The sequence below is a fragment of the Macaca thibetana genome, chromosome 10 (genome assembly GCF_024542745.1).
Source record: "Macaca thibetana thibetana isolate TM-01 chromosome 10, ASM2454274v1, whole genome shotgun sequence".
In the NCBI taxonomy this organism is placed as follows: Eukaryota; Metazoa; Chordata; class Mammalia; order Primates; family Cercopithecidae; genus Macaca; species Macaca thibetana.
In genome coordinates, this window is record NC_065587.1 from 5,884,023 (window position 1) to 5,904,345 (window position 20,323).

At 54.1% G+C, this 20,323-nt stretch overlaps 1 protein-coding gene across 1 annotated transcript in view; it reads left to right on the forward strand.

Annotated features, from left to right (window-relative positions):
* Positions 1 to 20,323, forward strand: part of PHF21B (PHD finger protein 21B) — a 131,444-nt gene that overhangs the window by 75,289 nt on the left and 35,832 nt on the right. Inside the window, exons 3-4 of the mRNA XM_050805905.1 lie at positions 15,944 to 16,036; positions 19,780 to 20,130. Coding sequence (XP_050661862.1) covers positions 15,944 to 16,036; positions 19,780 to 20,130 — 444 coding nt within the window. The remainder of the gene's footprint in view (positions 1 to 15,943; positions 16,037 to 19,779; positions 20,131 to 20,323) is intronic.

Sequence of the window (20,323 nt, forward strand, 5' to 3'; positions counted from 1 at the left end):
GCCTGAGGCTGAGGCCTCTCTACAAGGAGCTGCCTTCAGAACCAGGCGGGACCCGCAGCTTCCCCTGTGCCATCCCCACTGGACCTGGCCAGGGAGGAGCGCTCCAGGGCTCATGCAGGTGACAAGGCAGACCCATAGCCCCGTTCCATAGCTCTCCCGGGAGGGGGCTTGGCCCATTCATCCCAGGAGTGAAGACAGCAGCCAGGTTCTTCAGGACCCTCCAGAGAGATGTTCTCCACGGTGTTCGGAGGACAAGGAATGTTTCCCCTCTCCTAGTACATTTAAGTCAAAATCTAAAGCTTATTTTCAACACGTTATTTGCACAGTTCGAAGTGCTGTTCCTTCTAAAACTACCCCAGCGGAGAGAACAGAATGTGGTGTGTCTCCTGGGCAGCACGTGCTCAGCGCCGGGCTCAGCTCACAGTGGGTTCGTGCGAGGTCGGAGCTTCCCCGAGGAGGGCAGAGACGGGGCAGAGCCACCCCTTCTTGAGCTGAACACTTTTCTAGTCTCACTAACTCTGCTCGCCCTGTGGAGCTGGCATCGACGTCTCCATCTTACAGATGAGGAAACTGAGGCTCAGGAGGTTAAACAGCTTCAAGTCTCAGTTGCAGAAGGTCGTGTTGCCCTTTCCCATGAGACCTGCCAGTTTCTTGGGGCCTCCAGGGTGCCAGGTGTGTGCCATGTGCTTCTGTTTTAACTGTCAGGGCAAACCTGTATGAACTTTAATTCTCCGTGTTTACAGAGGAGGGAAACTGAGGCTTGAGGAGTTTGAGTAACTTGTTCAGGGTCTCATAACCCCTAGGTGGCAGGACCGGGGTTTCCTCTCGGCTCTTTGGGCTATGTTCCTGAAGCTTCCAGTTAGACGCAAGTCAGAGGGAGTGTGTTGGGGATGGGGCGACCACTGGACCGACTGCCGCAATCCTTTTCCCCTTGATGAAAGTGAATATTTATACTGCATGGGTGTGTGTGTTTAACCAGCCACCGAGATGTCAAAGGCCCTGGGAACTGCCTCTGGAGCAGAGCAGGGACTGTCCTCCTCTCCAAAGCCTAGTGCCTTGTGTCTTCTCTCTCCACGCCCCTGGCAGGTCTCAGCAAGGGCTGGGACACTTTCCAGGGTGGCCTGGTGGGGCCTGCTAAGCTTATGGTGGGTCTGGAGTTAAGTAGCCAGACCAGCAAAGAGTGAGGACCAGGCAGGGATGGGGGATGTGACCATCCCAGACACTTTGCAGAAGTGGGGGCAGCGGGGACTTTGGACGAATCAGAAGCTTCTGGCCGAGGGGGGCCTTCAGTTCTTCTAACCCCAGACTCGGGGGGCTTCAGGACTCCCTACAGCCTCCAGTTATGGGCCCACGTGGTGTTCCCCTTGGCTTGGAAACTCCTGGAGCCCCAGTGCCTACCTGCAGAGTCGAGATAGCTTGATGGGTGTGACCTGTCCATGTGCTGCCGCCTGGCCATTCCCAGATGGACCCGACGCCTTGACAGGCGAGGGCTCCATTCCTGACCATGCCGTCCCGGTATACCTCTAGTCTGTCCCTCTCTGCCTGGGACGATGTTGTCCCTTCTTGGCCTGAAAAATCTGCTCATGGAAGTCCCTTCTGTTGGATGTGGACATCTGTAAGGAGTTTCATTCGCATTTGTTGTGATGATGTCATCGCTCCTCCGTGTGCCTGTCTGTCTGAGGTCGCGTGCAGTGATGGATGGCTGGGTACCAGGCTGTTCTAACATCCTCACCACCACCCTCCAGGACAGGGGAGGCAGGTGGGCGAGGTGCAGGTGAGGGCCGGCGGCACCTGGGAGTCAGGAGGAAGTGGCCGATGGGACTCTGAGCCCCGTGCAAAGGCCCCCTGCCTGGTGGCAGCCACCAGGACCACCCTCCGGGTCAGCCGTCCCCAGGAGGGGAGGGGCTGCCATGCCCACGTCAGAGGGGAGGAAGCAGAGGTCAAGAAGGGCCCCTCTGGTCTTGTGGTTACACATGCCATGTATTTTCTTGTTAGTTTTCACCAGGAAAACGCCCTCCAACAGCATGGAAATGCGGTGACTGCTGAGCGTGGCAGGATCTCAGTAAACAGGCAAAGGCGCTCCATGAGCCCATGGCCTGTCTCCCGGGGACTGCCAGAGCCTTCCCTGTGGTTGTGTGAATCATTTGTATTCAGTTACTGTGCCCAGAAAACCCTTCTTTCGCGGTGCAGGGTACATACAGATTCATTCCTCACTTGCTTGGGGCAGTCGTCTCTTCTCTCTCTCTCTCTCTCTCTCTCTCTCTCTCTCTCGGCAGTCGTCTCTCTCTCTCTCTCTCTCTCACACACACACACACACACACACACACACACACACACACACACACACACACACCACCCCTGCACGACGGGCTCCAGATACTCGTCTCCCAGAATGATGGAGATGAGCTAGGCATGGAGGTGCATGACCAGCCTCAGGCAACTCCCGCACCCCGCTTACCGCTTCCCCTTCCATGTAGGCGAGACCTTCCCATGGACTTCCGTCAGGTCGCGGGCAGCACATTCTGATGCTCTCTTCTGGTCTGTTTCCCCAGACTGTGGGCAGAACCTCTCATCTGTGCACAAGGGGCCCAGCGTAGGGTGGGTGTGCAGTGAACACTTGCTGAGTTTAGTCAGTGCCAAGGGCTTCAGGAAATAGAAGAGGCCGAGCGCAGTGGCTCACGCCTGTTACCCCAACGCTTTGGGAAGCCAAGGCATACGGATCCCCTGAGGTCAGGAGTTCGAGACCAGCCTGACCAACATGGAGAAACCCCATCTCTACTAAAAATACAAAATTAGCCGGGCGTGGTGGCACATGCCCCGTAATCGCAGCTACTAGGGAGGCTGAGGCAGGAGAATCGCTTGAACCCAGGAGGCGGAAGTTGCAATGAGCTGAGATGCGCCACTGCATTCCAGCCTGAGTGACAGAGCGAGACTCTGTCTCAAAAAAAAAAGAAATAGGAGAGATCTTGGCTGTTTTCCCAGCGGGGCGGGAGCATTTGCCAATCCAACCAGAAGCCCGTCCCCGAGGACAGGACCCGCTCTCCTTGACGAGTGCCTTGTTAGAATGTGAGGCCCCTTTGAGGGGCTTGCGGGCACCTCTAGGATTGCTAGAATGTTCTGTATCTCGGTCTGCAGGGTGGTTACTTGGGTGTAGATGTCTGTCAAATCCAGTGAGCTGTGGTCTCAGCTCTGTGCCAGTAGAATGTAAAAGTAGAAGTAAAATGGGCCCTTACTCTGGAGGGCCAGGGGTTGGGGATAGGGTGACTGGGGTCCACCCACCCTTGCATACCTGCCCACACCGCAGCTAGCTCCAGGAGGCCTCTGCAGAGAGAGGAGCACCTGCTGGGCCATTGTCGGCATTCCGTGGTGCAGGTGCAGAGGTGCACCCTCAGTTAGATCCCAGGCAGTCACCAGTGTTCCATGGCACAAGTGCAGAGGTGCACCCTCAGATTCCAGGCTGTCGTTGGCATTCCGTGGTGCACCCTCAGTTAGATCCAGGCCATCGTTGGCGGTCCATGGCGCGGGTGCAGAGGTGCACTCTCAGTTAGATTCTAGGCTGTCGTCGGCATTCCGTGGTGCAGGTGCAGAGGTGCACCCTCAATTAGATCCCGCTGTCACCGGCGTTCCATGGCACGGGTGCAGAGGTGCACCCTCAGTTAGATCCAGGCTATCGTCGGCATTCCGTGGTGCACCCTCAGATCCAGGCCGTCGTCAGCATTCCGTGGTGCACCCTCAGTTAGATCCTAGGCCGTCTGAGGTGGGGATGATGAGGCTGAGGCCAGCGGGACTGCATGAGCCCACCTTATGTGGGAATTAGATCTCAATGACTGCCTATTTTGCGAGATCTGGAGGTCGGTGGGGACAGGCAGAGGTACTACTATCAGTTGGATTTTACTGCTACTGTGATTTGTTTGGAAGATGCGTGCCTGGCGGTTGCGGCCCCCCCAGATCCAAGGGCCCAGGTAGGGGGTTCAGGGCCCCCTGGCTAGGAGGGAATAAGGACACTCTGATAGTGGGTGAGCAGTCTCTGGGGACACAGGGACGAGTAAGTACCAACCACTTCTGTTTTTCCTCTTACCCCAGGCTCAAGGGAGGCAGCGCCTCTCCTCTGGGGTGGGGCATTTGCCCCCCAATCTGCTCTCTCCTGGCAGCCCTTGCAGCAAGCCCATGGCCCCTCTTAAAGATCAGATTTTGCTGCATCTTTAGGAAACATGACCAGAGGGAAAACTAACCTCTGGGTCTTCCCAGTGGAGGTTCGAGGCCTCCAGCCTCTGCCCCAGGTCCTCTGTGCAGTGACATGGCCTCACCCACCCTGTTCAAGGCCTCAAGTCTGCATCTTTCCCCGTGCCCTGCCTTCCTTCCTGGGGGATGTGGTTTAGAGATGACCCCTCCTGTCCAGCCCCTCCCTGGATTTTGGACATTCCCAGCAGGCTGCTGGCTGTGCCAGTCCTCTAAGAACAGGGCCCACGGTGGGAAGGATTGCACAGGAGGCTCCTGGTGGGTTCCTGGGCCCCTGGAGTCCAGATCTCTTCCAGATGGCATGTTTTCCAGTTGAGTAGATGCATACGTGGCCGTTTTAGCTTGTCTCACGGACACCCTCCACAGCAGAACTAGTGACCTCAGAGGCTGCCACTTCCTTGCAGAAGTTTCCAGAATACACCTCTACACATGCACCTGTGGTCACTGGGGACCTCGCAACCATTTTTTTTTACAACCCCCCCCTCCAAGATCACAACCCCCAATCCTTAGTACATGATACCATTCAGAGTGTGTGTTTTTTGCTAAATAGCATAAAATTACATCCTTTCAACTTAATCAAACTGCTCTGCAACGCCGAGGGCCGCCGAACGGGTGTTTTAAATGTCAGCATATGGTAGCCACTTGCGTTGTCTGGCACTTTTTGATTAAGAGCAGCTCCCCGTAAAGGCCTCTGCGATTGGTTAAGTGGCCCTGGGCAGCCTGCCTCCGCCGGCCTGGCTTTAGTCAGGGTCACCGAGACCGAGCCGGGTGGGAGCTGCCTGTGCCTGGCAGCTGGGCTACAGTGGCCACAGATCTTTATTCCCACAGTGCTCTCAGTAAACAGAATTGCCTTAGAGCAAGACATCAGCAGCATTCTGGAGTCAGAACTTTAGAAAATGACTCTTCGTGTGGTCAGTGTGGCTCATGCCTGTAATTCCAAGGTGGGTGACTCGCTTGAGCCCGGGAATTCGAGGCTGCAGTGAGCTACGATTGCGTCACTGTACTCCAGCCGGGGCAACAGAGCAAGACCTGGTCTCTGAAAAGAAAGAAAACGACTCCTTGTGGGGCTTGCTGAAGCTGGCTTTGGAAGAGGGTTCCTGTTTTAAAGCCCAGCATTGAGGTCTCCTGAGAGTCCCCTGGGCGTAGCTCACCTCTCCGGAGCTGCCGGCTATCGGGGCTGTCCCCAGCACCCTGGGAGAGAGCAGGATTCAGGTTGGGGAAGGGCTGCGGGCCCCGGACAGCTGTTCCTGGCAGGAGACGATACCGAGGTCCAAACAGGCCTCTGCACCTCGGGGTTGGGGGAGGGGATGCCGCCCTGCGTCCTGCCCTTTCAGGGGATTGGCCAGCAACCTGTCGGAAGAGGTGAGAGCCCTTCTGGTGCTTGCCCCAGACTCACACTCAGCTCCTGGGCGTGGATTCAAGGCCCCCAATGACAGGGCCTCCACCTGCCCCTCCTCACCTCCTTCACTGCCCACCTTTGGGAGCTGTAGTCTCCAGTTCTCTGAGCCCCTTGGCACACCTGCTGCTGGTGCCTCTGCCCCTCCCACCATCCTCCTATCCCGCCTCTTGACTCCTATGTGCTTTCCTGACTGCCCATGGTAACGTTCCCGTCCAAATTGCAAAGTCCCACTCAGACACCCCCTCCTCCAGGGAGCCTTCCTGCTTCCAACTCTAGACAGAGCTCCCTCTGTCTCCTTTATGCATATTTATTTACTGTAAAATATGCAGAGGGCCCTATAATAAGCCTCCACATGTTCTCCACCCAAATGGGTAAACAGGGAGGTTGGGCAGTTTGCTTCCGATCACTTTCTTAAAGGCTAGACCACTGTAGAGGCAATAGGCATTCTCCAGCTTCCTCCCTTCCCTCTCCCCTCCCCAGGGGCAGCCGCAGTCATGAGTTGGGTATAGACCCAGCCCTGGTTGTGTGCGTTTATGGGACACCAGCCGGCCACACCCGCCGCAGTGCTGGCTCTGCCTGAGTCAGGCCGTGGGTTCGTGTTGTTCACCCGAAGGGGTGTCTTCCACACTCTTGGTGATCGGGGCAAGTCTGGTTTCTTCCCTCTAGCTGCTGGGAAGTTTTCCATTGTATGAGAACTTTCTGGTTCCTCTTCTCTCTCCTAGTGACAGTGGGTGGATCCTAGCTTTCCTGGTTGCAGCTGCTGCAGAGGCTGTCCTGTGCTCAACAGAGTTGCCCCCGGCTGGAACTGCAGGCCTGGGCTCACTGCCTCACCTCATCTGGTGACCTGTCGCCTCCCCTCCCTCCAGCCCTGTGGACCCTCGCATCTCCGTGGGTCCCTCAGGCCTGCCACCTCATGCTGCATTGCTGTGGGTGTGCGTTGGCCCACAGAGGTGCCCAGGACTGAGAGGCAGCAGCACCATTGGAACGACTCAAGTGCCACCGGCTGCTGTTAGAACACCTGTGTGCCGGGCGTCTCCTGGCACAGGGAGCTCCCCTCTGGCCCTTGTAACAGGGACAGCAGTGCTTGCTCTCTTTCTTTGGAGATGTGGGGAGCGATGCGTCTGGCATGACCAGGGCCAGTCCAGGAGTGAAATTCAAACGCAGGCGGGTTGGCCTCCCCTGGTCTTTGTCGCAGATATGCCGGGCGTGGTGGTAAACGCATGTGGGCTGGAGGAGGCACGGAGCAGCCAGCTGAGACAGGAGGAAGTGGCAATTTCTCTGGAGTTTTACATGCACTCGCCGTGGCCCTTGCTGTTCTCTCCTGGATGAGCTTGGGGTTCATGAAGTCAGGATGTCTGAGTGAGAGTGGGGGACATCAAATGGGGACGTAAAGGCCAAGCCTAACCACACTCATGCAGCAGCGGCGGCCCGTGGAACCAGCTTGTTCGTTGCTGACAGTGATAAAGGCGGCAGTTGGATTTCATCTGTGAATAATGAACTGGTTTCACATGACAGTGAAAGTGGTGCTTATGTTCTATTAATATTTATTAGCTGTTATTGATGTTGGAACTGACTTGTTTTCTTTGCCCCACATCACAGCAGTTCTATAAAGATGCAAAGAAAATTGCAACTCGAGAAGCAATTAAATCGCCGTGCTCTGTGGCTGCGCGTGGCGGCTGGGCCATGTGGAGAGGAGAGCAAGGCCGCCTTCCATGGGGGCTTCCTGGGGGCTTCTGGGAGGCCTGGGGCTGCCTCCCCGCTCACCTCCCCAGCCTGGTGAAGCTCAAGTGTCCGGAGGCCTGTGGGTCCTCAGCCCCGGCAGTGGAGCCTCAGCGGTGAAGGGTTGGGGGCCTCTCAGCCCCAGGGCCTCGATGGTGGGTGAAGACTGGAGAGCCTGGTCTTACCCTTGTCCAGTGAGGGTCTCCATGGGAAACACGGCCCACTGCGAGGAAGCAGCCACAGAAACCCCGTGCTTTCTGTAGACAGTTGTCCTGGTTTCTTTAAAAAGTTCCTTTAAGGCATGTGTGTTGGCTCATGTCTGTAATCCCAGCACTTCGGGAGGCTGAGGCGGGCAGATCATTTGAGGTGAGGCGTTCGAGACCAGCCCGGCCAACATGGCGAAACCCCGTCTCTACTAAAAATACAAAAATTAGCCAGGCGTGATGGTGGGTGCCTGTAATCCCAGCTACTTGGGAGGCTGAGGCAGGAGAATCACTTGAACCTGGGAGGCGGAAGCTGCAGTGAGCCGAGATTGTGCCATTGCACTCCAGTCTGGGCGACAGAGTGAGAGACTCCGTCTCAAAAAAAAAAAAAAAAGTTCCTTTCATGGGAAGAAGGGGTGCTGTGGGGCTGTTCTAAATGGAAAGAAGCAGAAGAGACCCACAAATGACAGGGCTTGTCCTGGACTAGGTCCTGCTTGTAAATAACAGGACAGTCAGGCAGTTAGACTGTGGCCTGGCAGTTCGAGGACGGCGGGTGTGGGGCTGGTTCTGCTGTGTGGGGTAGGTCCTGGTGGTATGTGCTGAAGTGGGAGTGGGAAGAGCTCAGGGACCCTGCACAGCTGATGTCAGAGCCAGTGCTGGAACCCCTGTGCTCTGCCACAGCTCCAGAGCCAAGTGCCCAGAGTGCTTAGAAACTTTTATTAAAAACAGATTTTTCCAGAAGCACGTGTGGCTTTTGACCTGGAAGGTTGTGGAGTCTGTACCAACACCTGTCTCCTCCCCCGTGTTTGAGATTCCTGGAGATTTCCCCAGCTGCCCACACCCCCAACCCCTTAGCCATGGCAGGAAGAATTTGAAGTTATCTTTGACTTATGGCCCCTTTCCCCCCCCGCTATTAAAATGCTTGGAGCTGTAAACATAGTCACAAGCTCATTGATCTTGAAGAAAGTGCAGCTGTAAAGTACCGGGTGCTGGCGAAATCGCCTCTGAGATGACTGTTTCTGCTGGTGTCGATAAATTCCAGCTTGGAGCAGAAAGGTCAGCCCTTGCCAGATAAAATGGCTTTCAGCTCGCTAATTAAAGGTTTGTAGGGAAGTGGAAGAACGCACTCAGGTAGGCTTGGAGCGAAGAAAACACGCAGAGATGGGAGAGCCTGAAGCCAGCTTAGTGCTGGCGGAGAATGGACGGTTGTTGGAAGGGGACGGCAGTGTTCAGGAAAGAACCCACCGTCCCAGGGGTTGAGGAGGGGCCTGCGAGGCAACCCTGTTTACAGCAAACTTCCCCGGATCATGGGGACTTTGGGCTTTGCCTCAGAATCATCTCTCCTTTGGTGATGGGGCTGTGGGTCTGCGGTTGCAGAGCCTACTCCTTCTGCCGACCTAGCTCAGGGTGCTGGGTGCTTGAGGGTACCCCATACTCGGTGCTCCCTGAAGAGCTTCAGGGCACCTCGAGTCCCAGGCAGGGGCACACACACCGCGCTCAGGTTGGTTTGGAGTTTTGGGGGAAGCGCGTGGCCAGGCACTGTTTGTTCCGCCGGCCTCCCGCGGGTGTGGATGTTCCCCCAGGGTAGGTTGTGTCTCTCTCTTGGTGACTGACTAGGGAGGATCAAGTGGAAGTAGCTCTCCCTGTCATCTCCTCCTCACCTCCCTCTCCGGGCTCTGCCTCTCCACCGCCTCCATCCCTCCCTCCCGTGTGGGTCTCCCCTCCTTTCCCTGCCCCCTGCTGTGACCTCCTAAAGTAGGGGGACAGGAGTTGCCAGGGTCCCAAGTCAGGAGGGAGGGTTGAGCCTTGACAGATATAAAGGCTCAGAAACAGACACAGAGCCAAAGACGCTCCAGAGAAGAACTCATGTGGAAACACAGAGCCGTGCACACCCAAGTGGGTATTGGAAAAGGCAATAGCTACTTACAAGCCACATCCGGACAGATACAGTCACCCCCAGCCCACATGACAACACCTGAACACAGACACGGCCACCTCCGGCCCACACAGCAACACCTGGACACAGACATGGTCACCCCTGGCCCACACAGCAGCACCCAGACATGGCCACACGGCCACCCCCGGCCCACACAGCAGCACCCAGACACAGACACAGTCACCCCTGGCCCACACGACAGCACCCGGACACGCCAACCCCTGCCCACACGGCCACCCGCAGTCCACATGGCAACACCTGGACACAGACACACAGCCACCCCCGGCCCACACAGCAACACCCAAACACAGACATATGGTCACCCCTGGCCCACACAACACCTGGACACGGACACACGGTCACCCCTGGTCCACACAGCAACACCCAGATACAGAAACGGCCACCCCCAGCCCACATGGCAACACCCGGATACGGACACGACCACCGCTGGCTCACGCAGCAACACCCAGACACAGACACATGGCCACCCCAGGAAACACAGCAACACACAGCTACCCGTGGCCCACGTGGCAGTACTCGGACATGGACACATGGCCGTCCCAGCCCACACGGCAACCCCTGGTCCACAAGGCGACGTGTAAAACACACATGGCTGTCCTTTGCCCACCCAGAACCATCTGCAGAGGCAACTTGGCACGGCAACCCTGGAGGACTCAGGCACGTGTGGGCTTGGAAAACATGACAGCACACACCCACCTTGCCTGGAGGGCCACCCCATACCTCCTCACGGGCTGGACCACGTCTGGAGGCTTTATCTGGGGCGTCTGAGTGAGGACGGAAGCCCCAGCAAAGCAGGTTCTCTGGCACCTGTGGGATCTGCTGGCCAGCCCCACCCATGTGGAAATTTCTCCTCCCCCGGGCCCCAGGCCTGCCCCTCATGCACCCACTTACGGAGAACCTGCCTCAGGAATCTACTGCAGGGACGTTCCCACCACAGAACCTGCTTCCCTGGGAACCCACGTGCTGCGTAGGCCTTCATGCCACAGCGTGCGCTTCCCTGGGAATCTATTGCAGGGACATGCCTCATGGGCCTTCCTGCCACAGAACCCACTTCCTCGGGAATCCACCGCAGGCCAGGCCATGTCGGCCTTCCCACCGCAAAACCCACTTCCCTAGGAATCCACCACAGGGACGTGTTGCGTGGGCCTTCCCACCACAGGACCTGCTTCCTCTGGGCCTGCAGCCCCAGGTGGGCGGAGTCACCTGGAAGCTGGCTTATCAAATGGCTGCTCCTGCTAGCCTCCCACCCGCATGGTCTGTGCTGGCCTGGGGCCCCAACTGTTGACCAGCTGGGTAAATGGCACTGGCTGGCAGGCCAGGGGCGGGGAGATCAGAGCCTTCCACACACCTTGCTTTGTGGAAGTTGGGGGGACACTGGTGGTGGAGTTTGATGTAATGGGGAGGACAGTCCCCATAACCCCCATCTTTGAGACATGCATTTGGGAAGGTGGGCATCAGGCGGCACCTGAGGTGGTCTCAGTGCTGCCCACCAGGGTGTGCCGGCCGAGAGCAGCAGGCGGTGTTATAGATTGGGAGCTGCCTCATCAAGTGGCCGAGGCTGTTTGTCATGTGCTCCACATTGCATAGAAAGCTCTGTTTCAACAAATGTCCAGAGTGAATATCTAGGGGAATGTGGGTCATTTGGTTCCACGCAGAGAGGCAGGCATCTGGCTCGGAGGACATGAGCCTCTCAGAGTTTTGACCCCATGGGGCAGGTGGCAAAGAGGAGGCAGGAACCGACCGAGCATAATCAGAGAAACAGCTCTGTGCATGGGGCCTGAGACCCTCTGCCGTGTCATTTGAGGATGGATGATATTCATTGTAGGGGTGGAGAGATATTGATAAGGAGAGAAATGGGGAGGGAATTTTTAATAGCTTTGTGGAGGTATAATTGATACACAATAAACTGCACGTGTTTAGAGTGTACAATATAAGTTTGACAAATGTAAACCCGTTGCCACAATCAAAATCGTGAACACATCTTTCTCCCTGAAATGTCCTGGTGTCGTTTTGTAATCCCTTCCTCGCATCCCTACACCATTTCCACAAAACCTGGGATCTATTTTCTGTCACTTTGTTTGCAATTTTCAGAATTTCATATAACTAGCATCATACAGTATGGATATTTTTTGGAGTCTGGGTTTTTTTTGGCGGTGTTATTTTGTGATTCATCCATATTGTGTGTGTCAGTAGTTTGTTCCTTTTTATTGCTAACTAATACTCTGTCGTGTGAAGATACTACAGCTTGCTCATCCGTGTACTTGTTGGTGAGCGTTTGGATTGCTTCCCGTTTTAGGCTGTGACACCAAGAGCTGCTGTGAACATTCATGTACAAGTCTCTGAACGCGTACCTTCCCTTCTCTTGGTGAATGCTTGGGAATAGAATGGCTGTCTCTTATCGAAAATGTCGTCGTCTGCCCAGGCTGCCATAACAAAAATACCATGGACTGGTTGGCTTAAGCAACAGAAATCAATTTCTTATGGTTCTGGAGGCTGGGAAGTCCAAGATCAAGGTGCCAGCAGATTCAGTTCCTGATGAGGGCTCTATTCCTGGTTTGCAGATGGCCACCTTCTTGCTGTTTGCCCATGGCAGAGAGAGAAAGAGGATGAGAGAGAGAGGACACAAGCTCCCTCATGTCTCTTCTTATAAGAGCACTGAGGGCTCCACCCTCATGACCAGATCACCTCCCAGAGGCCCCATCTCCAAATACCATCACATTGAGGGTTAGGATTTCAACATTTGGATCTGGGAGAGGACACATACGTATGTTCTGTTCATTGCCATACGTATGTGTAACTTTTTAACTGTCAAACTGTCTTTCAAAGTGTGTCATTTTATGTTCCCAACAGCAGTGATTGAGAGTTTAGTTGCTCTACAGCCTCACCAACACTTGATTTGGTCAGTCTTTTTAATTTTAGTCATCTGAATAGGCTTGTATCTTATTGTGGTTTTAATTTGCATTTCCCTAATAACTAATTATGTTTAGTATTTTTTATTTGCTTATTTGCCATCAGTAGTTGTTCTTCTCCTCCTTCCTCCCCTGTTCCCTCGCCTCTTTCCTCCCCTCCCTCCTCCCTTCCCTCCTCCCTTCCCCTCCCTCCCTTCCCTCCTCCCTTCCCCTCCCTCCCTCCCTCCCTCCCTCCTTTCCTCCTTTCCTCATCCTCTTACTCTTCCTCCTCCTCTTTCTTTTTCTTTCTTCATTTTCTTCTTCTTGGATCTCACTTTGTCACTCAGGCTGGAGTGCAGGGATGCGATCATGGCTCACTGCAGCCTCAACCTCCTGGCCTCAGATGATCCTCCTGCCTCAGCCTCCCAAGTAGCTGGGACTACAGGCACTTGCTACCATGCTCAGCTAATTTTTAATTTTTTTTTTTTTTTTTTTAGAGACTATGTTGCACAGGCTGGTCTTGAACTCCTGGCCTCGAGTGATCGGCCCGCCTCAGCCTCCCAAAGTGCTGGGATTACAAGTATGAGACACCGCCTGGCCCAGTATATCTTCTTTAGTGGAGTATCTGTTCAAATATTTTGTTCATTTTTAATTGAGTTTTTTGTTTTCAGATTATTGAGTTTTGAGAGTTCTTTCGTATATTATGGATAAAGGCTTTCATCAGATAGGTGATCTGTATGTGTTTGTTTTCCAGGGCGTGGCCACTTTTTGCATTTTCCTAACATTGTCTTTCCAACTCTGGGAGTTTCTTATTTTGTTGAAGTGAATTTATTATTTTGCCCTCATATCAATTATTATTTTGCCCTTGTATCTAAGATTCTTTGCCTGACCTGACATCCCAAAGATTTATCTTACATTTCGTGTAGCGGTTTTATAGTTTTGGTCCCTACATCTAGATCTCTGATCCATTTGTTCTTTTTTTGTTGTTGTTTAAATACGGTATGTGGTACGGACTGAAGCTCTTTTCTGTTTGATTTTAGTATATGAGTATCTCCTTGTTCTAATACCATTTTGAAAAGATTATCTTTTTTTGTACTAAATAAGTTACTTTTTTGGGCTTTGCTGAAAATCAGTGGACATTGTATGTGTAAGTCTACTTTGGACCTCCATTCTGTTCCATTGATCTATTTATGCATCTTCACGCCAGTACCACACTGTCTTGATTACTGTAGCTTTATAACAGATCTTGGAGTCAGATGATGTTAAGTCTTTCCCTTTGGTTGTTATTTTTGTTTGTTTCATAGTTGTTTTGGCTATTCTAGGTCCTTTATACTTTCATATGCTTTCTAAAGTCATCTTGTCAATTTTTTTTTTTTTTTTTTTTTTTTTTAAATACTGGCTGAGATTTTGATTTGAGGTTGTGTCGAATCTGTAGATCAATCTGGGAAGAACTGAAATCTTAACAACGTTGAGGCTTCTGATTCATAGTTATGGTATATCTCTTTCTTAAGTCTTTAAAAATTTCTCAGCGATGTGTGGAAGTTTCTAGTATACAGGTCTTATATAGCTATTGTCAGATTCTTCCCTATTTCTTGTTTTTATTTCTTGATGCTATTGCAAATGGCATTTAAACCTTTTTGAATTTCTAAATGTTGGTGGCCAGTATATAGAAACACAACTGATTTTTTTTTTTTTTTTTTTTTTTTGAGACGGAGTTTTGCTCTTGTTGCCCAGGCTGGAGTGCAATGGTGTGATCTCGGCTCACCGCAACCTCCACCTCCCAGATTCAAGCGATTCTCCTGCCTCAGCCTCCTGAGTAGCTGGGATTACAGGCATGCGCCATCACGCCCGGCTAATTTTGTATTTTTAGTAGAGACGGGGTTTCTCTGTGTTGGTCAGGCTGGTCTTGAGCTCCCGACCTCAGGTGACCTGCCCACCTCCGTCTCCCATAGTGCTGGGATTACAGGCGTGAGCCACCGCACCTGGCCCACAACTGATTTTTATATACTGTTCCATCCTGCAATCTTGCTAAACTCATTTATTAGTCCTAACAGCTTTTAGAAAAATCCGTTGAGGCCGGCATACGGTTTTTCTTCATCCATGTGTTATTTTAGCAAATTACACGGACTGACTTTCAAATGGCAAAGCAGCCTTGCAGTCCTGGGATAAACTCAGCTTGTTCATGATGTCTTATCCTTTTTGTTGTTGTTAGAATTGATTTGTTAACATTCTGTTAAGAATTTCCGCATCTGAGTTCAAGAGAGAACCTCACCGATCCCTGGCCACTGATAGTTTGGCTGGATCTGAGCAAGGGGGTCCCTCTTTCCCCATTGGGCAGGCTCATGGGGTACAAATGTGGCCACGTAGAACTGCTCCATCAGGACCGAGCGCAGTGGCTCACACCTATAATCCCAGCACTTTGGGAGGCCGAGGTGGGTGGATCACCTGAGGTCAGGAGTTTGAGACCAGCCTGGCCAACATAGTGAAACCACATTTCTACTAAAAATACAAAAGTTACCCAGGCGTGTTGGTGGGTGCCTGTAATTCCAACTACTCGAGAGGCTGAGGCAGGAGAATCACTTGAACCCAGGAGGAGGAGGTTGCAGTGAGCCAAGATCACGCCACTACCTTCTAACCTGGGCAACAGAGTGAGACTCCATCTCAAAAAAAAAAAAAAAACAAAAAACTGTTCCATCGGGGCTGTGGGTAGTGGTAGTTCCCACAAAAGGAGACTTTAGACAAGTGGGTACCCCAAAACACATCTCCTATACGTGTGTGGGCCTGGAATGGAAGGGTACCATCTCCCTTCTCCTTACCCTGAATGTCCTCCCTGCTCCTGGTGCTGCCATCCCATTGTGTGTTGGCGAGACCCCCCATTGGGCTGGGATTTGGGGGGACATGTTGGTGCACACACCCAGGCCGTTCCCCCTCCTGAGGGACCCAGTGCAGATATGCACCAAGGGCCTGAAAAATATCCCTGCCTTTTTGGTCCATGCATCCCTGTATTCAGACTCTTCTACAGAAATGCTCTGTGATGTGGAAATGGATTTATCCACAAAGATGTTCGCTGCAGCATTGTTTATTTACTGGAAAAAGATGGGGCTAGAACTCAAATTTCCAAGAGTAGAGGATTGGCTGAGGAAATGCCATTATGTCTGCCGAATGGAAGATCCCATAGCCATTAAAGGAGTGATTTATGAAGATCGTAGCGACATCACACCTTGTCCTTAAGTGAAAGTAGAAAAATAGGTTACAAAATTCTATATATAGCTGTATGAAAAATTCACTGAAAAGAGGAAGCCGACGTGTAACAAAGGGTAATTGATTTCTGGGCAGTGCTACTCTTTTCCTTTCTCTAGTTTCCAAACTTTCTGGAAGGAATGTCGATTACTATTGTGATATTTTAAAAATCATAAGAAAGGGAAGAGTAGCATTTGCTGTCTCCAAGGCAGCTGCCCCCTGCTTGGCCAGGCTGAGGGCGACGGATTCGGTCTCAGCTGCTCGTCCCGTCTCAGCGCTGACCTCCTCTATCTTTCAGGCTTTGGGAACGATCACTGCAGTGCCTGTCACGGGTCCTCAGGTCAGCTCCTTGCAGAGGTTGGCCGGGCAAGGAGCGGCAGTGCTACCTCAGGTAAGCAGCCCTCGGGCGGGCCCTGGGGTATCCGTCTGTCTGTCCCCGCAGTCTCTGTTTCTCACCCTTCAGCGCTGAGGTTTCTGGTGGGCACTGGGCCAGGCGGAACCCATGCCCTGTCAGCTGCAACTTCCCCTCTCACCTCTTCTATCCGTTCTTCAATGGAGACATTTGGACCAGATACATTTTTTTCAGCAAGGAATTGGGAAATCAATTTAGTGGGTCATGACCAGAATTTTTTTAAATGGAATAAATGAGGCCAGACTAAAATAGAATGGAAATATCAAGATGCATCCTATGCCTTGTTTTTTGAGCAACTTGATTACAGACTGGGTGACTACATCATGTATGTTTTTGACTATGGGTTATGGTCAGGAAGTTTGAGACACTGTGGATGAGGGGATTCATTTCAGGGACAGCTCAGACTCTGGGCCAGGTGCCCTGGTTTCTTTTGCAGGGTTCCCCCGATTGGACTCCACGCTTGGCCCCAGTCACCTGACCTCTCGGCCTTCGTGGGCTGAGGCTTCTCACCTGCAGAGGGACTGGTGCCGGCGCTGGCTTCCTCCGTCGGTGGCCGTGAGGGTTGAGTCAATGGTGGCTGTGAGTATTGTCAGGAGAAAACATTTGTAACCATGCCTGATACAGAGCAAACGCCAGGTAATTATTCACCAGTTCCCTTATTACCACAAGCTCAGCTTTGTTGAGCACCTGCTGTATACAGTATAGTGGGCCAGGGGCTGCCAGTGATGAAGACCAAGATGACCCCTGCCTGTCATGGGACTTGGGGCTGGACAGACTCCCCCAGCTCGAGGATGGCGAGAGGTGGCTGCCCTGAGCTCCTCTTCTGTGTGGCAACTTTCCCCAGGTGCCCACTTGAGCTGAATCAGAGTCTAAAGCAGGGGTGGCCAATCTTCTAATCTTTTGGTTTCCCTGGGCCACATTGGAAGAAGAAGAATTGTCTTAGTCCGCACATAAAATACACTAACACTAACAGTAGCTGATGAAATAAAGGGGAAAAAATGTAAAAAAAAACTCTCATAATGTTTTAAGAAGGTTTGCATTTGTTGGGCCGCATTCCAAGCCATCCTGGGCCGCGTGTGGCCCGTGGTTTGGACAGGCTTGGTCTAGATGGAGGACAGACAAGGAAAAGGATACTGTGAGTCCAGGGTGATCGGGCCTTGCCAGAAAGAGACACAGGGGTGGCGGAAGCCCTGAGAAGGCTTGCCGTACACCTGGGCGTCAAGGAAGGCTTCCTGGAGGAGGCAGTGCTTGAGCTAGGCCTCAGGGTGAGAAGACATTGCAGGCCGAGGTGGAGTTAGGCCCCAGAGGGAGCCCCCCAGGAGGAGAGTGCAGGGTGAGAAACAGAGGCAGAGGTGGTAGGGAGAGACCAGAGTCCAAGCACTGAGGGAGGGAGGATGGGGCAGTCCTGGAGGTGGAGAGGCCACTGGGGACCTTAGAGTCGGGCTTCCCCTGTCAGTGACCTGTGGGCAGCAGGGAGCTGTGCGAGGCTTCAGAGCAAGGCAGGCTCCAGGGAGAGGCTGCAAATCAAGGCCAGTGCTGTTTCCCTCTGCCCCACACCCACCCTTCCTCCTCTGTCCCTTCTGCCTCCTGAACCTCTCTCTCCATGTTTCTTCCTTGCTGTCTCTGCCCCACAAATGCCTGCACCTGCCGTTGACCTGCTGGCCTCCAGGACAGTCAGCTAAGGCCAGGAGGTATCCAGCTCATGCCGGGTCCGGCTGCCGGCTGCTGCTGTTCCAGGTGGCTCACGGGGAGCACAGTAGGCAGCCTGTGATGGGGCCAGCCTCGCAGCGTGACCGCAGACCTGAGAAAGGAGAGAGGGTGGACCCGGGGGCTTCCTGGCCGGGGGCTGCATGCAGACCCGGAGACACAGGCAGAAAGGCTATAAGCTCCGGGTCCCTCGAAGGTGTTCTCTCTGGGGTGGCTCAGGCCAGATCCTGAGCTCCCAGCTGAGCTTAGTTTCTGTGTCTGGCATCTGTGATTGACACCAGCTCTCCCATGTCCACAGTCTGCTTATGTAGGGTGGGCGGCCGGGGTCAACCGGAACAGGTGGGGAAAACCCAGATGACCAGGGAGGAGCCGACAGAACACGGAACGGCCACTGCCACAGCTGAGGTCCTCACTGACCACCATGTGGGCGTCCACCCGCCCCCACACCAGTCCTCTTCAGAGGCAGAGAACAGCATTTTTCCATCGGGTGACTGTCTCCAGCTGAGGGCTGGCAGGAACGAGGATTCTTTAAAGCCTTTGGTATTAGAGTTTGTGTTGGGCTGTAAGCCTGGCATGGGGGGACAAAGGCCCTGACCTCTGGTGCCAAGGACAGAGTGGCAGGCTTACCTGAACCCAGGCTGGCCACATCGCCTCCCTGTGGTATGGTCAGGGCCCTGATGTGGGAGGCTGGGCTCCTTTTGCTGAGGACCCAGCATGGCAGGGGACACAGAGGTCACTAGACTCAAGGGCCAGCTCTGTGCCAGGCACTGGCAAGGAGCTGACAGACATGATGCTGTCCAACCGAAGAGCATGCTGTGTCTTGGTGACCTGCCCAAGGCCACAGGGCCGTGTAGGAGCCACCCTGGACAATTCTCTCCACATGCACCACTGGACACAGGGTGGGAGGAGATGGGCGGGGCAGCACAGCACTCTGTGCCCTTCACCGATGCCAGACAGGCCCTAATGATAACGACTGTAGCATCCTTATTACCCGTGAGTCTCCACTGCACACCTCAGTTTGCTCATCTGTAGAATAGGCCAGGACGGCCACCCTGCAGCGCGAATGCAGCGGGGCTCAGATGAGAAGGCAGGTCGTGCCCCTTCTCCTCGTCCCCTTGTCTCTCGGGACACGATACTGGCCTGGACCTCCCAGGGTGGGCGTGTCCTCATGTGGGGCATGCGGCGCTCCTGGTTCCATGCATGCGGCCAGTGGTGGTGGCTCTGATGGGAATTTCCACCATCAGAAACACAGCTGGGTATGGGGACGCTGGCGACAGCCCCCAGTCAGGTACACCCAGCACTTCCTGTGCGTTTTCTTTCTTCCAACCCCCAGTAAGTGTCATCACCTCATGCAGATGAGGGACCTGGTCCAGTTCAGGGGTGTCACTAGGACCCCAGAGGAGCCAGGATTGGGCCCAAACAGTCTGTCCAGAGCCCTGGCCTGAACCACCCGGTGGCTGCCCGGCTGCCCTCTGCTCACCTTCACTGTCATTGGAGTCCCGCAGCAGTCACGCGGGCTCCGCTCTGGTTTTCGTGGGAGCACAGCAGCAGCCCCCACCCAGATTGAGAAGCAGAACTGGGCAAGGCGCAGGAGGCCTCGCAGCCCCTCCCAGTCCCTGTCGAGGGGCAGCGCTTTCCAGACTTCCAAAGCCAAAGGGGGCTTTGCCGCTTGGGACTCGATCTGCAGGGCATCACACGGCACAGACTGTCCCCTCGCGTCCAGGCGCTGCCTTCCATCCTCCCCACTGCTCCTCACCATCTTCTCTGAGTGCAGCTGGGAGAGCCTTGGGTCCAGAGCAGCCCCTCCTGAGCCCCGTGGCCAGTCGGTGCAGGCTCAGGAGGTGGGAGGCGTTGGGGTCCAGGTCTCACCCTCTGTGAGGCCGAGATGGGCTCTGTGCTCTTTCCGATGCTGCCCCCATCCCCTTGAATATAGGAAGTCTCTGAGCCAGGGCGGCCCCTCCCCTGTGCTGCTGTGTGTCTGCCTGTCTGACCACACACCCGTCCCTTCTTCCCAGGTTAGGCCAAAGACTCTGATTCCAGACAGCCTCCCCGTTGCCCCGGGCCGGGACCGGCCACCCAAGCAGCCCCCGACATTCCAGAAGGCCACTGTGGTCAGCGTCAAGAACCCCAGCCCAGCCCTCCCCACCGCCAACAACACTGTCAGCCATGTGCCAGTGCCCGGCAGCCAGCCCCAGGCCCTTGCCGAGCCCGCCGCCCTTGCCTCTCCGCTGAGCAGTGCCGGGGTGGCCTACGCCATCATCTCCACCTCCCCCAGCAATGCCGCCGCCATGGCCCCCAGCACCGCCGTGTCTGTGGTCAGCGACAGCATCAAAGTCCAGCCCCTCCTCATCAGTGCTGACAACAAGGTAAGTGCCCACCAGCAGGCGCCTGAAAGGGTGTGCGGCCGCATGCAGGAGGGAAGTCTTATGGGAAGGGCCAAATGAACAAGCCCAGGCAGAATGAATGACCGGAAGGCAGAATGATCAAGTGGCCAAATGAATGGGGCAGAAACAGAGGAGTGAATGAATGAATGGAGTATGAACACATGGTTAAGGGAGT